General features: G+C 38.6%; 1 protein-coding gene across 1 annotated transcript in view; it reads right to left on the bottom strand.

Annotated features, from left to right (window-relative positions):
* LOC102033156 (WD repeat-containing protein 64) overlaps positions 1 to 16845 on the bottom strand; it is a 57867-nt gene that overhangs the window by 22221 nt on the left and 18801 nt on the right. The window contains 2 exon segments of the mRNA XM_031056286.1: positions 983 to 1109; positions 14780 to 14919. Of these exon segments, the coding sequence (XP_030912146.1) occupies positions 983 to 1109; positions 14780 to 14919 (267 nt within the window).

The raw sequence follows: 16845 nt of genomic DNA, 5'->3' as shown, positions 1-16845 counted from the left end.
AACCGGTATAAATTCCCGACATTGCTAAGCCTTAAAAATCTCACAAGCACAAATTTGAAATGAAGACAGTATCTGTATCCTTTAGTGATTAAAAAATTCAGTAGAAACCATCAGGTCACTGAAAACAAAATGTTTCACATTTGTCTTCTCAGATCTGACAAGCTTTGCAAGCTTCGTGCCTTGTTCCTAATCCAAGGACAGAAAAAGCTGTCTCCAAAGACAATTACCTTATTTTCCTGGTACATGTCAGATCTCTATAGCCTCAGAACATGTTCAAAGCTGTCTTTTTTGTGACTGCATCTCTGGGGCAGACAAACTGTGCTGATTTCAAGAGTCTCTTCCTTAGATATAAAAGGCTAACATCCTTAGTGACAAATACAAAGCTCTGGTCCCTCAGAGGTGTCAGACTCCCTGCTACAAAGTCAGGGAACAGAGCCCAGAAACCCCAGGTCGAGTTCCCACAATATTTTATTCCTAATCAGTTGGGCAGTGTGTCTGTTGACACCTCAGGTTGTAGGGCTGTCTTTAGCCACTGAAAATAAGGGTTTGAATATACTTGGGAGGGCTCCACAGAGATTGAATGCTGCTGCTTTCATCTCCAAACAGGAGGCAGGTCCTAGAGGAATAGTTAGGAGGAGATTAATAACTTAACAGCTTTCAAGAAATTACAAGTCTACATAACAATCTGTGTAGTTTAATTTTGCTGTGGGAAGCTCACCTTGCCTTCAGAGAAGCCTTTCTCATTTCCTTTGGTTCCTGCTGTTAATTCCCATGCTGCATGTTTTCATGCCATTTTCAATATTGAAATTAGTACCTTATATAACCCACTTTAAGACAGTCTTAAAGTGCAATTCCCTCGTCTCCCAGTATTCTGTATATTCTCATATACTTTATTCCTGTGCTCAACTTCAGCTGTATATAATTATAAAGAAAATTGGATTCTAAAAGAAGGAGCTCTCACACACCAACTGCAATAACATACCTGTGAAAAGCAGGCCACGATCATTGTCAAATACCATGGGAAAGGCATTCATCTCTTCTGGAGTCCCATGAGCTTCATGGAAGACCTGCAGTGGTGAAAGAGTCTGTATATCCCACACTCTAAAAACCTAGGGGGGAGAGAGACGAGAAAATCTAGTGCTGTATCCTGACTGGATTTCAACTATTTTGTTTCTATGACATTAATATTATAAGCTCCAATGGAAATTACATTGTTAAAAATGGTACGTCCCAAAATAAGTAAGAAAAATATCAAAGGTATCTTTATTCCCATTTTACTAAGGATAAAATGCACAGAAAGGCTGAATTTTGTAGTCTTGACCTGAGAAGTCCACAGCAGAACCAGATCTCATAAAAACTGATTCTACCCCTTAATGACAAGATGTCTCCATTGTGTGCCATACTTTTCTGTACCATACAGATAAATGCCACTGGTTTAAAAACTTGTATTTGAACTGGAGTATGAAATGATGTGCAACAGTATAAAGATAAATTTCAGGGAACACTGGATAAAGAAATTCCTAAAACCTTTGACTGACAGCAGATGTTGGACCAAATCAGGATCAGAGCACACTGCAGAAGTATTATTTTTATGCATATAAAGTTCTTGTGCTCTCCATAAGGAAATGCCATTGACCACAGTCAGGTACCATCCTGTAAGGAGCATTAGATGCATTTAGATGTGTTTGTTCTTACCTTCAGGTTCAATGGAAAACACAGCATCTGCTTTGAACTCCAGAATAATTGTACGTTAGCAGTGCTTTTCATCCTGCCTGATCAAAAGCTGTGTTGAACTTACTGCTATCCCATGCCAACTATTTTTTGTACTTCAAGAAATCATGATTTAATTTATCATGGCCTTTAGTGTGGCCTTTAGATCCCACGGCCTTTAGTTGGTGTATTTCTCTGCAAGATAATTTTACTTTGCTCTCAAAAGTTATTCTGTCATTGCATCTGCCTGCAATTCAGCTTATTCAGCTGCCTTAACTGGTGAATTGTATGTAGGCATTTGTGCAAGTTATTTTATTCATTCAATTGTGCTATTATTATGGCTTCACTTTTAACTGGGATTTTAACACAAAGACACATATTGGTACAACATCAACACTCTCATCAATACTCTGAGGGTTGTGGGCCTTGGCAAAAGTCACAACCTGATTTTAAAGGATGTTACAGTGGATCCACCAGAATTCTGAAAAGGAAGAGAAGGAACGGATACATCAGTCAGTGTTTAAACAAATCACCTTTGGCACCAGAGAGAAATTCAATGAGTGTTTCAGAATGTTAAGTAGAAGAGAATTTCTCCTTAATATTTTGTTTGTTTTGGAAAACTCAAAAAGAAAGGACTCTAAAGAACTTGTTACTGAGAACAAATTTTCCCTGAGACAGTACTGAGTCAAAAGAACCATGTCCATCACATTCTTCTGATTGACTTCTGATTACATTTCAGAGTTTACCCAGACATGCAATTTTGAAAACCTACGAAGAGCAAAGCAGTCATTGAGAAGCCTTGAAACAGGAAATCCATTTGTATAGGAAAAAATCATGAAGCCCTTCATCCAGCTCAACAGTAGACCAGGAAAAATTGAAAGAAGGATCAATGATGAGAATTGAGAAAGTTAGGGCAATATCATAGGTGGATCTCCACGCTCAATTTTGGTACACTCACAATTAGAGCATGTAGAAGAGGGGTAAGAGCTGAAAATTAAGTAAAAGTAGGTATCTGTGGAGATACTACAGTCAGATGAAAATAATAAGTAACTGAACAAAGATAAACCTTCCCATAAGCATCACCCAGATATGTTACAGCGTTAGTGAAATTACACAAAACAAAAATGAAGAAAGACAATTCTAACAGTGTAATGGACTATTGAAGTTCAATTGGTCAAAAAGTGAGACATAGGTTTGATATAACATCAAGACAATAAAAAGATGTTTTTATAGCACAAGAGCATATAAGTAAGACCTTCCTGTGCTATTTCTTGCTGCTTGTTCAGCTGTTAAGGCCAGTAGCACATTAAGAAAATGCAGTCACTTAAAGTGACAGCAAAAAACCTAGATACATTGCAGCATTCATAAATCTCTTCCCTGCCTTATGGCTGCCTTCTTTTCGCAGCCCATGGGCAGGGATGGGGAGATTACACAAACCACTGTTCCACATGAGTAACTCCCACACACGGCATCACCAACGTGGCCGCAAGACACAACATCAGTGCTGCTCATCCGCATCAGCACACAGACTGTGCATGAAGCCATGCATGAAGAGAGGCAACAAAAGGCATGCTTATTTAGAAATTAGGAAGCGGCTAGGGGCAGTTGCCTTAGGAGCGTTGTGTTAATACTAACTTTACTGTCCTACTTATTTATTGAATAATTTCCCACAGCAGCCTGAGAAATACCAGGAATCCCTGAAAACCTCTGAGAGCATATTCTTGATGGCAAAGTGCTTTTGGATTGTGTCTTCTGAAATGCAAAATACAGACTACATACAAGCAAACAAAACATATTAGGGAGGAGAAGGAATGTGGAAAGAAGGTGCTTCAAGAGCTATCGGAAACAATACACTGTTTCAACTTTATAGGGAAAGCTGAGCTGTACTTCCAGCAACATTATTTCTACAATAGTAGCTTACATTAATGAGAAACTTCGTTTGGTTTAGTTGTTGGCAGAATTGGCTTTGACCCACAGACAGACTTTTTTAAGAATTAGCAGAGCAGGGATACTTGCCTGTGTCCCCACATTGTGACCAGCCTTCTCCACACAGTTGGTATCTGGTGCACAGGGGCATTCAAGGAATGCACACTGCATCTCTTTCTTCTACCTTGGCTGCAACAGCCCCAGAAAACTACTTTATTATCCTCTCCAGCACTGCAGTATGGAACAGTTCCCTCTGTTCTTGGGGGCTCTTCTTGTGTCATTCATTTTTCAATGCAATGGCAATATCACATAGTTACAGATGGAATTTCCACAGACACTGATAAAAAAATGGGAACCAAATCCCCCCAGAATTCAATGGGACTTCTTGCCACTGAGACCCACTCTGAGCCTTCTGACATTCCCTGAAAAATTTAAATGTCTATATTTGCACTCATAAATATTTTCCTCTTGAGCACGACCTTCCTTCAAGCCCTAAAACTCAGAACATAGAAAAAAGTCTGAACAATCTTTTCCATTGGCTCTGAAGCCTTTGTTTTATGAGCATGTAAAACTAGTAACACACCTCTCTTCTATTTTTGTCAATACATTCAAAGACAGACAGAAGACAAAAGATTCATCTTAACAACTAAAATGTGAAGAGCAGGGAGAAATAGAAAAAAGATCGGAAATAAGGCCAGAAAAATTGGTAAATAAATTTTTACTTGCTCTCAGTACAATAAAGTACAGGCTTGGGAACACTTATCTCTTGCCAGGTTTCTATGAAGACCGTACTGCGGAAATATGCTTTGACTTTGGAAGAAGCAACGCCTGTTCTCCTTTCTGTCTGCAATTAACTGAAATAGATAAGGACTAAAGAAGTTCAGGTTTTGCCCCTCCCCCTTCCCCCACCAAAACATAATCCCTTCCAATTTCTGCTAGTTAAGAGTAAGTGACTTTAAAACACTATTCTATGGGAAATATCTCAATAACTCTAGAGAAAACAGTAACTTTCTTTTAGTTCTTCCAAACTCTCACATTCTGCCAATACTCTTTGAAAGTTAAAGAATATTTGTTTTTTGAAGGAGTCAACTTTCCTCAGTTTTCCAGAATGGTGATACTGCAAGTCTTTAAAAGGACTTATGAAAAAACACTCATGCAGGAAAATCCAAAATCCAACCACTTGTGGGGCAGAAAGAAGTTGTGCTAGCCACAGTATTCACTGTAGGCATAGACAGGAAGAGTGAGGAACAATTGAGGCGAAGCATTTAGTTTATCTGCTCCCATTTGCTACCCTGTTCACTTGTTTGAGAGGGTCATTTAAGGCTCCATGGTCTAAATGAAATAATTCACAAATTCATATAGAACGTCTGAGGCCTTAAAGACAAAAATCACCAGGCATGAATGTCAAACTGCAGTTCTGCTTACTGCGTTACTTAACTTATCCGCAGAGAGTGCCTATATGTGTCTTGTGATCCCTGAAGGTGATCCTGCAAGGTGCTACAACTCCCTGTCACAGTAAGACTTAAGAAAAAATGGATGTCAATGGGATTACTTGTGAGGTTAAGGCAAGGAGGATTTAGTTCTAATCACATTAATGCAATGTGGTGCAGCAGCCAGTACTATATCTACTGCCTTACTGAGATAGCAACTTGTACAAAATTAGGAGGATTTCAAATAACTTTCTCAGATAATACTGTTAATGGGATAGTATATAAAATTACTTACTTTTCCCAAACCTGAAAGGATGCTGGAAAAGATGCTGTTGTATGCAGTAGTGAGTCTAATTACATAGTAATGAGCCTGAGGGATGTTTACTGGGTGCTGCTATTGAGAGGATGTAAGTGCTCTGCATGTCTTGTCTCTCTACTGCGTGCAGGATGTGCTGACAATAGACATTCCTGATCCCTGCTGCAAAGACAAAATAACACTCAACACTTCTGGAGCACAGCTTCAGTGGATATGTAGATGGTGTGGGGGTCAGAAAAAGGAAACTGGAGGTATAGAACAGAGGTGGCTGCCCATGGATACCTGAATCAGAAGAGTTAAAAACCAGTCAGGTTCCTCCTGTCAATCTTCAACCAATCTTAGAATGATTCTCTCACCTTAGACAAAGTTTTTGAAGTAATTTTACTTTTTCATGGAATAACAGCAATTGTGGTTGGAAGGGACCTTTGGAGAACACCTAGTCTTATACCACGGTTCAAGTTAGGCCACATAGAGCAGGGCCATGTCCAAAGGGATTTGAAATATCTCCAAGGACAGAATTCCACAACCTCTCTGGGGATCCTGTGTCTGTGCTTGATTTCCCTCACAGTAAAGAAATGTTTCTTTCTTTAGAAGAAAGAATCTCCTGTTTAAGTATTCATTGTCTTTGTTCTGGTCACTGGGAGTCACTGAAAAGATCCTGGTGCCATCTTCTTTACACTCTCCCTTCCAGTATTTATCTACATGAAAGAGATCTCCCTTGAGACTTCTGTAGGTTTTTGCAGTGTTTTTTTTTGTTTGTTTGTTTGTTTGGTTGGTTGGTTGGTTGGTTTTTTTGACTATCTAAGGCACAGGGTGATTTGAATATTAGAAAATGGGACAGGAAATTACAGAAAATTGAGTATCTTACATGAAAAGTCTGAAGAATATTGAGTGCTATTGAAGGATTATGCAATATAAGAGAAGAATAAAATACTTAATATCTGGGAGAAACAAACAAACCAAAGGAGAATGAAGGCACAGCAGTAAGAGAACTTTGGTTTCAAAGCAGTAAACAAAAAAATGTGTCTGATATAGATGTGGCCACATAATTTTTGTGAAGGATGACTGGAACAGATTTCCCAAGCGCCTCTTTTTCAAATTATCTATATTAAGTTTAATACTGTTATACAGTACGTTCCAGTAATGGCTGTGATTAGCAATGGTTTGACATAAATTAAGCAGTGTGTTTCCAGCCGAGTTGTTCTCATTTTGCAGGAAGACAAATGACTGTACTATAAATATATCCTTATAACAATATCATGTGCTTTCAAAACTGGTTAGACAGACAGCCACACAAACAGGCACTGATACAATCACCTGCTCAGCTCCAGACTGACAAAGACACATGACTTCCCACAGGGATATCTCCCAGTCGATATTAAGCAGATCAGGAGAGAGAGGACAGGAGACTGATAACATCAAGGCTTGAGTAAATTTGCAAAAGTCAGAAAATGAAAAAACTAATAACATATCTTACCTCCCTTTATCTTCTCTGAAATGCTAAAAATCTACCCTTAGGTTGTGTAAGAGTAAAGCTAACATATGTACAACAGAGCTACTTTAGGATAGGCAAATTTTAGCAAGGAAATATTTACGTGGTTGCATCATGTTGGCTGCATTAGATTTTGCAGAAATTAGGAATGGAATGAAACTCTCCCATGCACCAGAATGAAGAGATGAGAAATTCCTGCTTATTGCACTACTCTCCTGCCACGTGTAAACGTGTGCATTGCTCTTTAGTTACCAAAAATGAAATTACTTTTAAAAAGAAAAAAACAAAAGAACAGTGACTTCATTTGTCTAAAACAAGGGGTTTATGCTTACAAATGATACTGTACAGTGGTTTAAAGACTGGGAATATAGTCCTTATATTAGCCCTACTGATCATCAAACAAAACTTTGTTTTTATAAATTGAAGCCTGGGGGCTCAAATGTTGTTCTGACTCACTCAGGTGGTCTAATTCAACCAAACCCACCACTGGAGATATTGAGAGACAATGTCAAAGAGACACCTGGTGAAGTAAATTTTGGCTCTCTGACTTCCACTGACAACTCAAGTAGTCAAGACATGAAGCCCCTGCTGTTCAAGTTGTGAATCCCCACTCTGCACTGATAGAGAGTGGCTGTCACTGCTTCTCAGCCTTTCAGTACAAGAGCTATTCCACTTGGAACAACTCTTGTCAGTCTGGAATAGCTGGTCAGGTCTGGTCTCTGCCATTAGCCTCTCCTTGTTTCCACAGAGTGTAAGATCATCCTTCAGATAATGGCCAGCTTCCTGCCACATTTCCAGGCTTAATAGCCCCTGTGCCTATGAGTGTTTTTTCCCCTTGATGCTTCCTGAATGCATTCAATCAGTTCTGTAACATGAAAAAAATGAAGTAATAAATGCTTCTTGATGCAGGATGAAAATAAGAATGGGCAAACTATAGTGAGACAGGGGCAATGAAGGACTGAGTCACATGAAGGAGAGGAAAACAATAAACACAGCAGAGATTTCCTATGCAGTACTCTTCTATCTGTGCTGAAGCATCAAGTCAGGTTTCCATTATTTTTTTACCCCACAGACTGTTATCATATTACCATACACCCTGTAAAAGTAATCATTCTGTTTATTGGGCCCAACAGGAAAAAAAAACCCCAAACAACTATAGCAACTTCTATTAACTTAAGAGTACTGGTATTTGTAGAAAAATGCATTAATGGCAGATAAAGTATCTTTATACAGGACAATCTTCCCTTGCCTGCTTGAAACATCAAACTGATGTCATAATTCATTGTCTATTGAGTGTATCTTGAAGCATCTGAGGATGCTGCTTAGCTGAAATTCCAAGTCCATAGTCGTCTTTTTTTAAAGGAATGAATGTATTCTACCAGCATTTTTTGCCAATAAAAAAGATGTTGCTTCAGTGCTTGAGTAAGCCATATGATTTTACTTTGCAGAGAAAAGGTATAAAATAGTTCTAACAGTATAAAATAATCACTCATTCCTTATTTTATAGCTCCCAAATGATAAATATCAATGGTATTACAATCATAAATCTAGAGATAGGCTTTGGCAGTCATCTTAGAAAAAATGTTTCCTGAAAATTGCTTTAGTGGCTTCTTCAGAATAATTCCAGTCAAAGAGTTATATACATTTGCATTTACAGTCATATACATATGCTTTTACTTTTATGCCAATAATCTAATCTATGCCTATAACATGATGACACTTTGCAAAGAGCCCATGTATTATGTGCAAACCTGAGTCCGTATTTTGATACAATGACACAAGGGATGAGTTAATACCTTCAGACAAATTTACAAGTAATTACTTTTTGGAAATATTTTCAACTAAAATGAAAGTCAAGACAGACACACTCTAAGTGTAACTGTGATGAATGTAGTTCATGCTGGTCTGTGGTATATAATTTAACATACAATTGTGATTGTGGGAAATCTCAACACAAGATTCAGAGAATGTTCCTATGATTAGGAACACACAGATCAATATTTCAGATCTTCTTGTAAATTCACCTAACTGAACTGCTGAAGAAAATGACATGGCTGTGGACTACAGCTGTAATTGTACCTATGCAAACTGTTATCTCCAAGGTATTTACAAACTGGAAGATCAGGAACAAACTTGTTTCCATGAATATTATACTCCAAAGCAAGTTCAGCAACACAGAAATCTGAAAATTCCTGCCTTGGCCCTCCCCCTACCTCAATGTCACTACTATGGAAATATTAATTCATATGACTAAAAGTCATACATAAATTATATACAATTCAATGTCTCTGCCTAATTCTCATTCTACAAACCCAAATAACTAAGTTGAATTTTTGTGACAGGAGAATTTGAAAATTTTTAATAGCTGCCTGACAACTTTTTACTAATAATTAGTCCTATCAAGAAATCTTTATAATGTTGCAGCAAACAAAATGCTTCTGTGCTGGAATAGTTAAAGAAATCTTCATTTTCTTAAATACAATGATTGTTTGAATTCAAATTCTAAAATAGTTCCTTAATTGTTGCGGTGATAGTTTGTTATTATTGGCTCAGGACAACTTGTTTTCAGTTAGATTAAATATCACAGAGGTTTCTTTAATGCTTTCCAGAAAGCTGTATTGCATATTGCCCAAAATGCCACAGAGTAAATCAAGAAGTCTGCTCCAAGAAGAAGACAGCACTGCTCAGATGTTTCTTCTGCTGACAAAAGCAGAACTGATCTAGTGAAGCATACTAGTTTTGACTGGGGTAGAGTTCATTTTCTTCCCAGTGACTGGTATGGGACTTAGTTTTGCATTTGTGCTGAACACAGGTTGATAGTATAGAGAGATTTCTGTTGTTGCTGAGCTGGGCTTGCACAGAACCAGTGATCTGTACTTTGGAATCTACCTCACAAAGTTAACACAGTGATGCCTCCCATCCCTTCTCCTGGGACCTACTCTCTTTTTTGTGCTCTGGTATGTTCAGACTGTTAGAGTTAAGAATCTTCTAAACTAGCTCTTCCACTATAATACAAATCTGCTATGATCTCTAATTTTTTTCACTAGTGCTGTGAAACCACAGTTTCAGATTTGTTAATTTTTACATCTTTGTATAAACCACGATATATATATTTGTCTTCTTTAGTATGAAACTAGGGTTAATAACACCAAATAAATCCCCTAGTACTCTTGCAATAGATTTGTAAGATTTGTGGTATCTTTAAACCGTTCACTGCAGGTTTTGAGCCTTTAATTTGGCCAATACTTCTTTAGACCACAATGCATTGCTGCAGCACAAATCTGAAACCAAAGCCAATGTGATCCCTTACTTTGAACTCCATAGTATAAGTCAGTTGCATGCAGGCTGCAGAGACATTCTTGTGAGAACATTTCACATTGCACAAAAATATCTTTTACAATGACAAGGAATTTTTCAACACAGTTCAAGAAAAACAGTCATAAGTTTAAAATCAGTCTGAATCTTCAAATGTAAAAATTATGTAACAAACATAACAACTGCAGATCTTAATTTAAAAAAATTACTCCCTACTTTTCACCTTATTTTGCAACTTTAGTTGAAAGCGGCACAATAAAAACCCTTTTATTTTAATATGGATATGGTTTAGGTTAAATTCAATTTTGGGAATGTTTTGAAAAAATATTAATTTAATTTTCCTAAGCTTTTCCCCTAGTTCTGCTACTTGGTCAAACATTTCTTGTAAAATCTATATAAAGAGATTTTGTTTTGCTAGGATTCAATGCTTCTATGTGTTGAAGATTGCAATGCAAGTTGTTTTCCATTACCATCTGTATAGCACATTACCTTTGTCAAGTGGGCAGTTTGCTTTATCTCTCTCTTTGAGCGACCACATTCACACCTTCCTCGGGAGGGGACCTCTGCTGATAACAGACTATTGAGTGTCACTGCATGACTGATAAGAACTATAAATCCCATTGTGAGATGCTCCGCCCAGAGGGAGGAGCCAAGCACCCAGATATAATCCAGAAGTTTTTGAGACACCGACAAAGCTTTCTCCACGGGATTCCCCAGAGGAACAGCAGCTGTCTCTTCTTCCACTGGATCTTCAGAAGAATATATCCTTCCCTACAGATTCCCCTTGCTTCAAAAGAACCACACCTGATACTTCAGGAGGACTGCAGTCACATTTCCAATTAGACTGCCACCAACGCCCTGACCCACAGGGTGTCAGGTTGGGTTCTGACTCTGTCAGTGTTGTTCTAGTGTACGGCATTGTTTATTTTATCCTTTTATTTTTTTCTTTTCCCTATTAAAGAACTGTTATTTCCTGTTCCCATATTTTTGCCTGAGAGCCCTGTAATTTAAAATTTATAGCAATTGAGAGGGGTGGGGAGGGTTTACATTCTCCATTTCAGAGGAGGCTCCTGCCTTCCTTAGCAGACTCCTGTCTTTCCAAACCAAGACACTATGAGATCATTGACATGTCTCTAACACATTTTCAGTAAAGATATATAGACTGTCCTTATTTTGCTTCTCCTTTGCTTCCGTTATGACAGTCACTGAAAGATGGAAACAAAACATAGAAAACTATTTTGATTTTTTTATGCTAGGCAGATTGAAAAGCAAGCTGGTTTTTGTTTTTTAGGTGGAAATAAATTAAATTCTAAAGTATCATTATAAGTTCCCTGACAAGCTGCACACCTTTATATAATTTCTGGTTCTAGACTGTGAAACACAAATGTGCTCTAAGCAGGCTGGAAGCAATCCTGTTATAGCTGACCTCCTTCTGCTATTTGGTATACCATACATCTTCTTTAGATTGCATGTTTGAGGTACAGGGTGATAAGCACTTTATTTGAAAGTCTATATTTAGACTCCTCTGTGAGGGATTCTTTCTTTTTTGATATAGTTTTCACTATGACCACACAATTTATCTGACACTTGAAAGTCTAGGAATTTATGTCTATTTCTTTTTAAAATTTTTTTGAGAAGTGTAATTCTAGCCTTATAACTCACTGCACTATTTAAACACATATGGCTTTTAATTAAAACAAACTTTCATATACTCATTTGCAGCTACAAGTGGTCTTACTGATGTCATTGGCACTACTCAGCTATATTTAGTTAGGGTCACATGTCCGCATACTTAGAGACTTTTAAAATAGATTTTGCTTTTTCATAAATCATCATATTGAATCATAGAAAAGCCCCGAAGGGCCCTCAAAAGATCTTGTACATTTACTACCCCAGGGGCTTTATTCTCAGGTGCTTTTTCATAAGTATTTTAATGCTCATTCATTCCCCTTAAGTCATGTCTTACATCTTACTCCATTTTTCCTACACGTATAACTTGAGGCTATCTGCCTAAACCCTCCTTAATTCACAGTAATGTATTCTGTAGCAAAGTTACAGAGGTATCTACAGAACAGACAGGTACAGATTTATAGAAGTGAAGAATGGGGAAGGGTTATGGCTCCAGGATTATATGACGATGGGAAATTTTGATAATTTATTTTCAGCTAGTATTAATTTTAGAAATGTGTGGGGGTTTTTAAGAATAAGATTAAAAAAGTGAAAACGAGGTATTTACTGCCACCACAATGAGCAGTGGTAAGCAATTATAGCAGAGGAGTAGCATGGGCAGGAGAAATCGTTCAGCAATATTTCCTACATAACCCAATAAAAATCTGGAAACCTTTGAGATAGAAGGATACCTCAGCAAACTAATTACATTAGGTCCTCATTGATTTATAGGCGCTATTTTCCATAATCATACCTTCCATTTTAATGACCATTCTAAACTCTACTACTTCTGCTCAAGGCCTGCAGCTTTAGCCAGTCTGGCATAACTGGTTAATTTAGCACCTATCCTCTCCACTCCATCATTGTAGATGTCAATAAGGATATTGAATAATGTTAAATATTGAAAAGATTTCATTGGACTGCCTTGAAAACAGTTCTATAGGCAATCAAAACTACTCCTTCAGGGACTTCTCTCTTATTTTTGCATATACAGCTTTTATTCTCTCCTGAGAAGTCTCATTTTGACAAATCATATAAATAACCAACACTAGGATTCGACCAATCACTTCTCGTATACCCATCTCTTTCCAGCAGAATCTTGCGATAGTTGGTGGAATAAGTGTTATTACTGATTTTATTAGCATTCCTGTTTATGGTCAATGCTTTGGAACAGTAAGCCTTGTAAAAGACACTGGTTAGAAAGAGATCAATAGTTGCACATGATATATAGAGACACCAGAAAAATGCCACCTACGGATTTAGCAGGCTGGGAGGAAGAGAGAAGTGCAAAAGAACTGTAGGAAATTTTTGCAGGTGATCACTACTGAATGAAGTATTCAATTACAGGTTCTGTTTTAAATCTGCCAGTTGCTGAAGTAATACAGAAATTATCAGAATTAATACCTACTATTGTAAGCATTCTTTTGTCACATTTGTGAAGATAATATGTGAAATAGTTGCACTCTAGTCTTGTTTCTCAACATAAAATATTTTGGAATTTTTAAGCTGAACCCTTTTTATTAAAATAAATGAAGTGATAACTAATTACTATCAGAAGTACTTACTCAAAAATAGATTCCTACTTCAATTTATAACATTGATTTCACAGAGTCATTTAGGTTGGAAAGACCTCCAAGATCACGAAGTCCAACCACTGACCAAGCACTGCCTTGCCAATCAGATCATGGCATTAAGTGCCATGTCCAGTTGTTTCTTAACACTTCCAGTGATGGTGATTCCACCACCTCCTGAGGCAACCCATTCCAATGTTTACCAACTCTTTCTGTGGATAATTCTTCCTGATATTAAACCTAAACCTCCCCTGGCACAGTGTAAGGCCACTTCCTCTTGTCCTATTTCTAGTTGCTGGAAGAAGAGGCTGACCACCACCCGGCTACAGCCTCCTTTCAGGCAGTTGTAGAGAGTGATAAGGTCTCCCTTCAGCCTCCTTTTTATTCCAGGTTAAACACCCCCAGCACTCTCAGCTGCTCCTCGTAGGACTTGCGCTCCAGACCCTTCACCAGCCTCATTGTCCTACTCTGGACATGCTCCAGAACCTCAATGCCCTTCCTGAAGTTAGGGGCCCAACACTGAACACAGAGTACAGGGGGACAATCACTGCCCTGGTCTTGCTGATCCAGACCAGGATGCCATTGGCCTTGGCCACGTCAGCACATTCCCAGCTTGAGTTCAGCTGCTGTTGACCAGTAACCCCAGGTCCTTTTGTGCTGGGCAGCTTTCAGCCACTCTCGCCCAAGCATGTAATGCTGTCTGGGGTTGCTGTGACTGAAGTGCAGGACCTGACACTTGGTCTTATTGAACCTCATACTGCTGGTCTTGGCCAACAGTCTCTTCAGATCCCTCTGCAGAGCACTCCTCCCCTCCAGCAGTCTGTGAATTTACTAAGGGTGCACTTGGTCCCCTCATCCTGATCATCAATAGGGATATTGAACAGGTCTAGACCCAACACTAATCCCTGGGGTCACCTCTAGAGACTGGTCCCCAACCGGATGTGGCACTGCTCACCACCACTCTCTGGGCCTGGCCATCCAACCAGTTCTTAACACAGCAAAGGTGCACCTGTGCAAGCTGTGGGCACACAGCTCTTCCAGGAGAATGCCATGGGAGACAGTACCAAAGGCTTTGCTGAAGTCCAGCAGACAACAACCACAGCCTTACCCTCACCCACCAGGTGGGTCACCTGCTCATAAAAGGAAACCAGGTTAGTCAGGCAGGACCTGCCTTTCCTAAACCTGTGCTGGCTGGGCCTGATCCCATGGTTGTCCTGTATATGCTGTGTGATTGCACTCCAGATCCTCTGTTCCATAGCTTTGTGGGGCACTAAGGTTAGGCTGACAGGCCTGGACTTCTCTGGATCCTTCTTCCAGCCCTGTTTCCTTGAGGTTCAGAAAAGTGTTTTACCTTTGCACAGGAAAGGCTGATGACATGTTGATCTTTCTCATTTGTCACAATTTCCACAATACCATGTTTGTGTCCGAATAGCTTCCCTGTAGGACTAAAATTAACAACAGGATTCCACAAACGAAGGATTCTGTCATTACCTGAAAGAAATTAATATATAGTCAGAAAGATTGAATAGTCACTTGTATTACAAATAAGCTTCGTAATTGAGAGCTTAGTGTTCATAAGTCCATCCTTTCATTTGGGTAGACTACTCCCACATAAGGATGTGAATTTTTCATTTTAAGGGCTGGATTGCAGCTTATGTTTCATTGCTTAACCACAAACACATATTAAAAATGCATAACTGATTAGCTTTTCAAAGCCATTTTATTTTGCTAAAGGAATGGCAGGGGCACTGAATGAAACTATGTGGACTAGTCCAGAGGAGCAGACTACTTTAACGGAAATACAACTGGGGCTCATATTTTGCTTCCTTCAATGATGTAATTTAGAAAAATGTAAAAAAAAATTTGTTTCCAGTTAGTCAGGACACAAAGGGATAACCTCCTTTATGGAAGAAGGTGAACATCCAGAAAGGAGTGGGCATGAAATTTGAGGGCAGACAGAAAAAAGTAACCGCTGATGATTGAGTTTGTAGTAAAGTAAGTGAGAATTAGGTATTTAAAACTTATTTGTATGTTCAAACTTTGAATTTGCCTACAATTTAAGGAATAATCTTTGATTGTGTTATAGGTGAATGCTTGGTACTATTTTGCTAATTGTTTCCATAAATAATTCAAAAAACAAGGATGTTAAAAATCTATTTTAACTTTCAATTCCTGGCAAATATTGCAATTGTACAAATTGTATGCATCTAGCTAATCAGTTTATTTTGACACACAATAAATGAAACAGCCACATTTTGTCTAAACTTCTGCTTGAGTTCTACTTTTCTCTCAGCTTAAATTGAAGAGCAAAAAGCAAAAAACCCATAGATGAGGAAGTATATGTCCCAAGAGAACCAGCTCAATTATGTTAAGCGCTCAGCTCAATTATGTTAATAATCTTAGGCTTGTTCAACCTACTGTCATTAGTCAGTCCCTCCATTTCCCTCTACAGAAATCTATTCCTTTCCTTCTTAATGCAGCAAGATGTGATTTGTTTAGGAGCACCTCATCTCCCTTTTCCTCCATTCAATAATATTGTTCTCTCAGTTAAATTGATTCCGCTGTTTACGTGGCTTCTCTCTAAATGAGAGAGGCTCACTGAAGGAATGATCTACTCTTAAATTAGCTACAACAGAAAGCCATTTTGATTTATGCCAGCTCATTTCACAAGTGTGACTGAGAATTCAACTATGCAAACAGCTGTACCAGCACAATGGAAGGAGAACGTCTGCAAAGGAAAGAAGGTCAATGTAAGTATATGACTGGCTTGAAACTTCAAGGGGAAGAGATTATTTTTTAGGCAAAACTGCTCTAGACAATCTGTATATGCTGCAGCATGGCAGGAAGTAGCCTAAATAGGTTACAGCTGCACAAATGGTTCATGAAGCCCTTTCGGATGGAGAAACTTCAGAATGTGGTTGACATCCCTGCTCACTTCCTCAGAGTTTGTGTTAGGCTGTCCCAGACACATCCTGCAAATTAGCAGAACCCTTGTGACCAGGTCAGGGTTTAGGGTGAAACAAGTCCATGGGAGTAAAACTCAGTTTGCAGACCTCCCATGATGAAGGACATGAAATACAGTTGACAGAAGCCTCCAGTGAGACTGGTGAGATTGGTTTTAATATCAGAGGGACAGACATTGCTTCAACAATATACCCCTTACCAGCCCCAGATAGAAACTGTCATGTCTTAAGATGATGGAGAATTGAGAAGAAGCTGTTGACAATATCTGATCAACTTGACTACCTGCTGACTGCACTTTTGAGGAACGGAACCTTTCTCAATCTTCCAAACATCTCTGTTCTTTATATTCCTGAAGTGACAGCAGTGATTGAAGGGGAAGACAGTGTCCTTTAATTCTGGCACAGAGTTTCTTTTAAGAGTAGAATCACTAATACATGTAATTTACTTCAGATA

This window comes from Geospiza fortis, unplaced genomic scaffold (genome assembly GCF_000277835.1).
Source record: "Geospiza fortis unplaced genomic scaffold, GeoFor_1.0 scaffold162, whole genome shotgun sequence".
Classification (NCBI taxonomy): domain Eukaryota; kingdom Metazoa; phylum Chordata; class Aves; order Passeriformes; family Thraupidae; genus Geospiza; species Geospiza fortis.
This window is presented reverse-complemented; position numbering and strand designations above follow the sequence as displayed.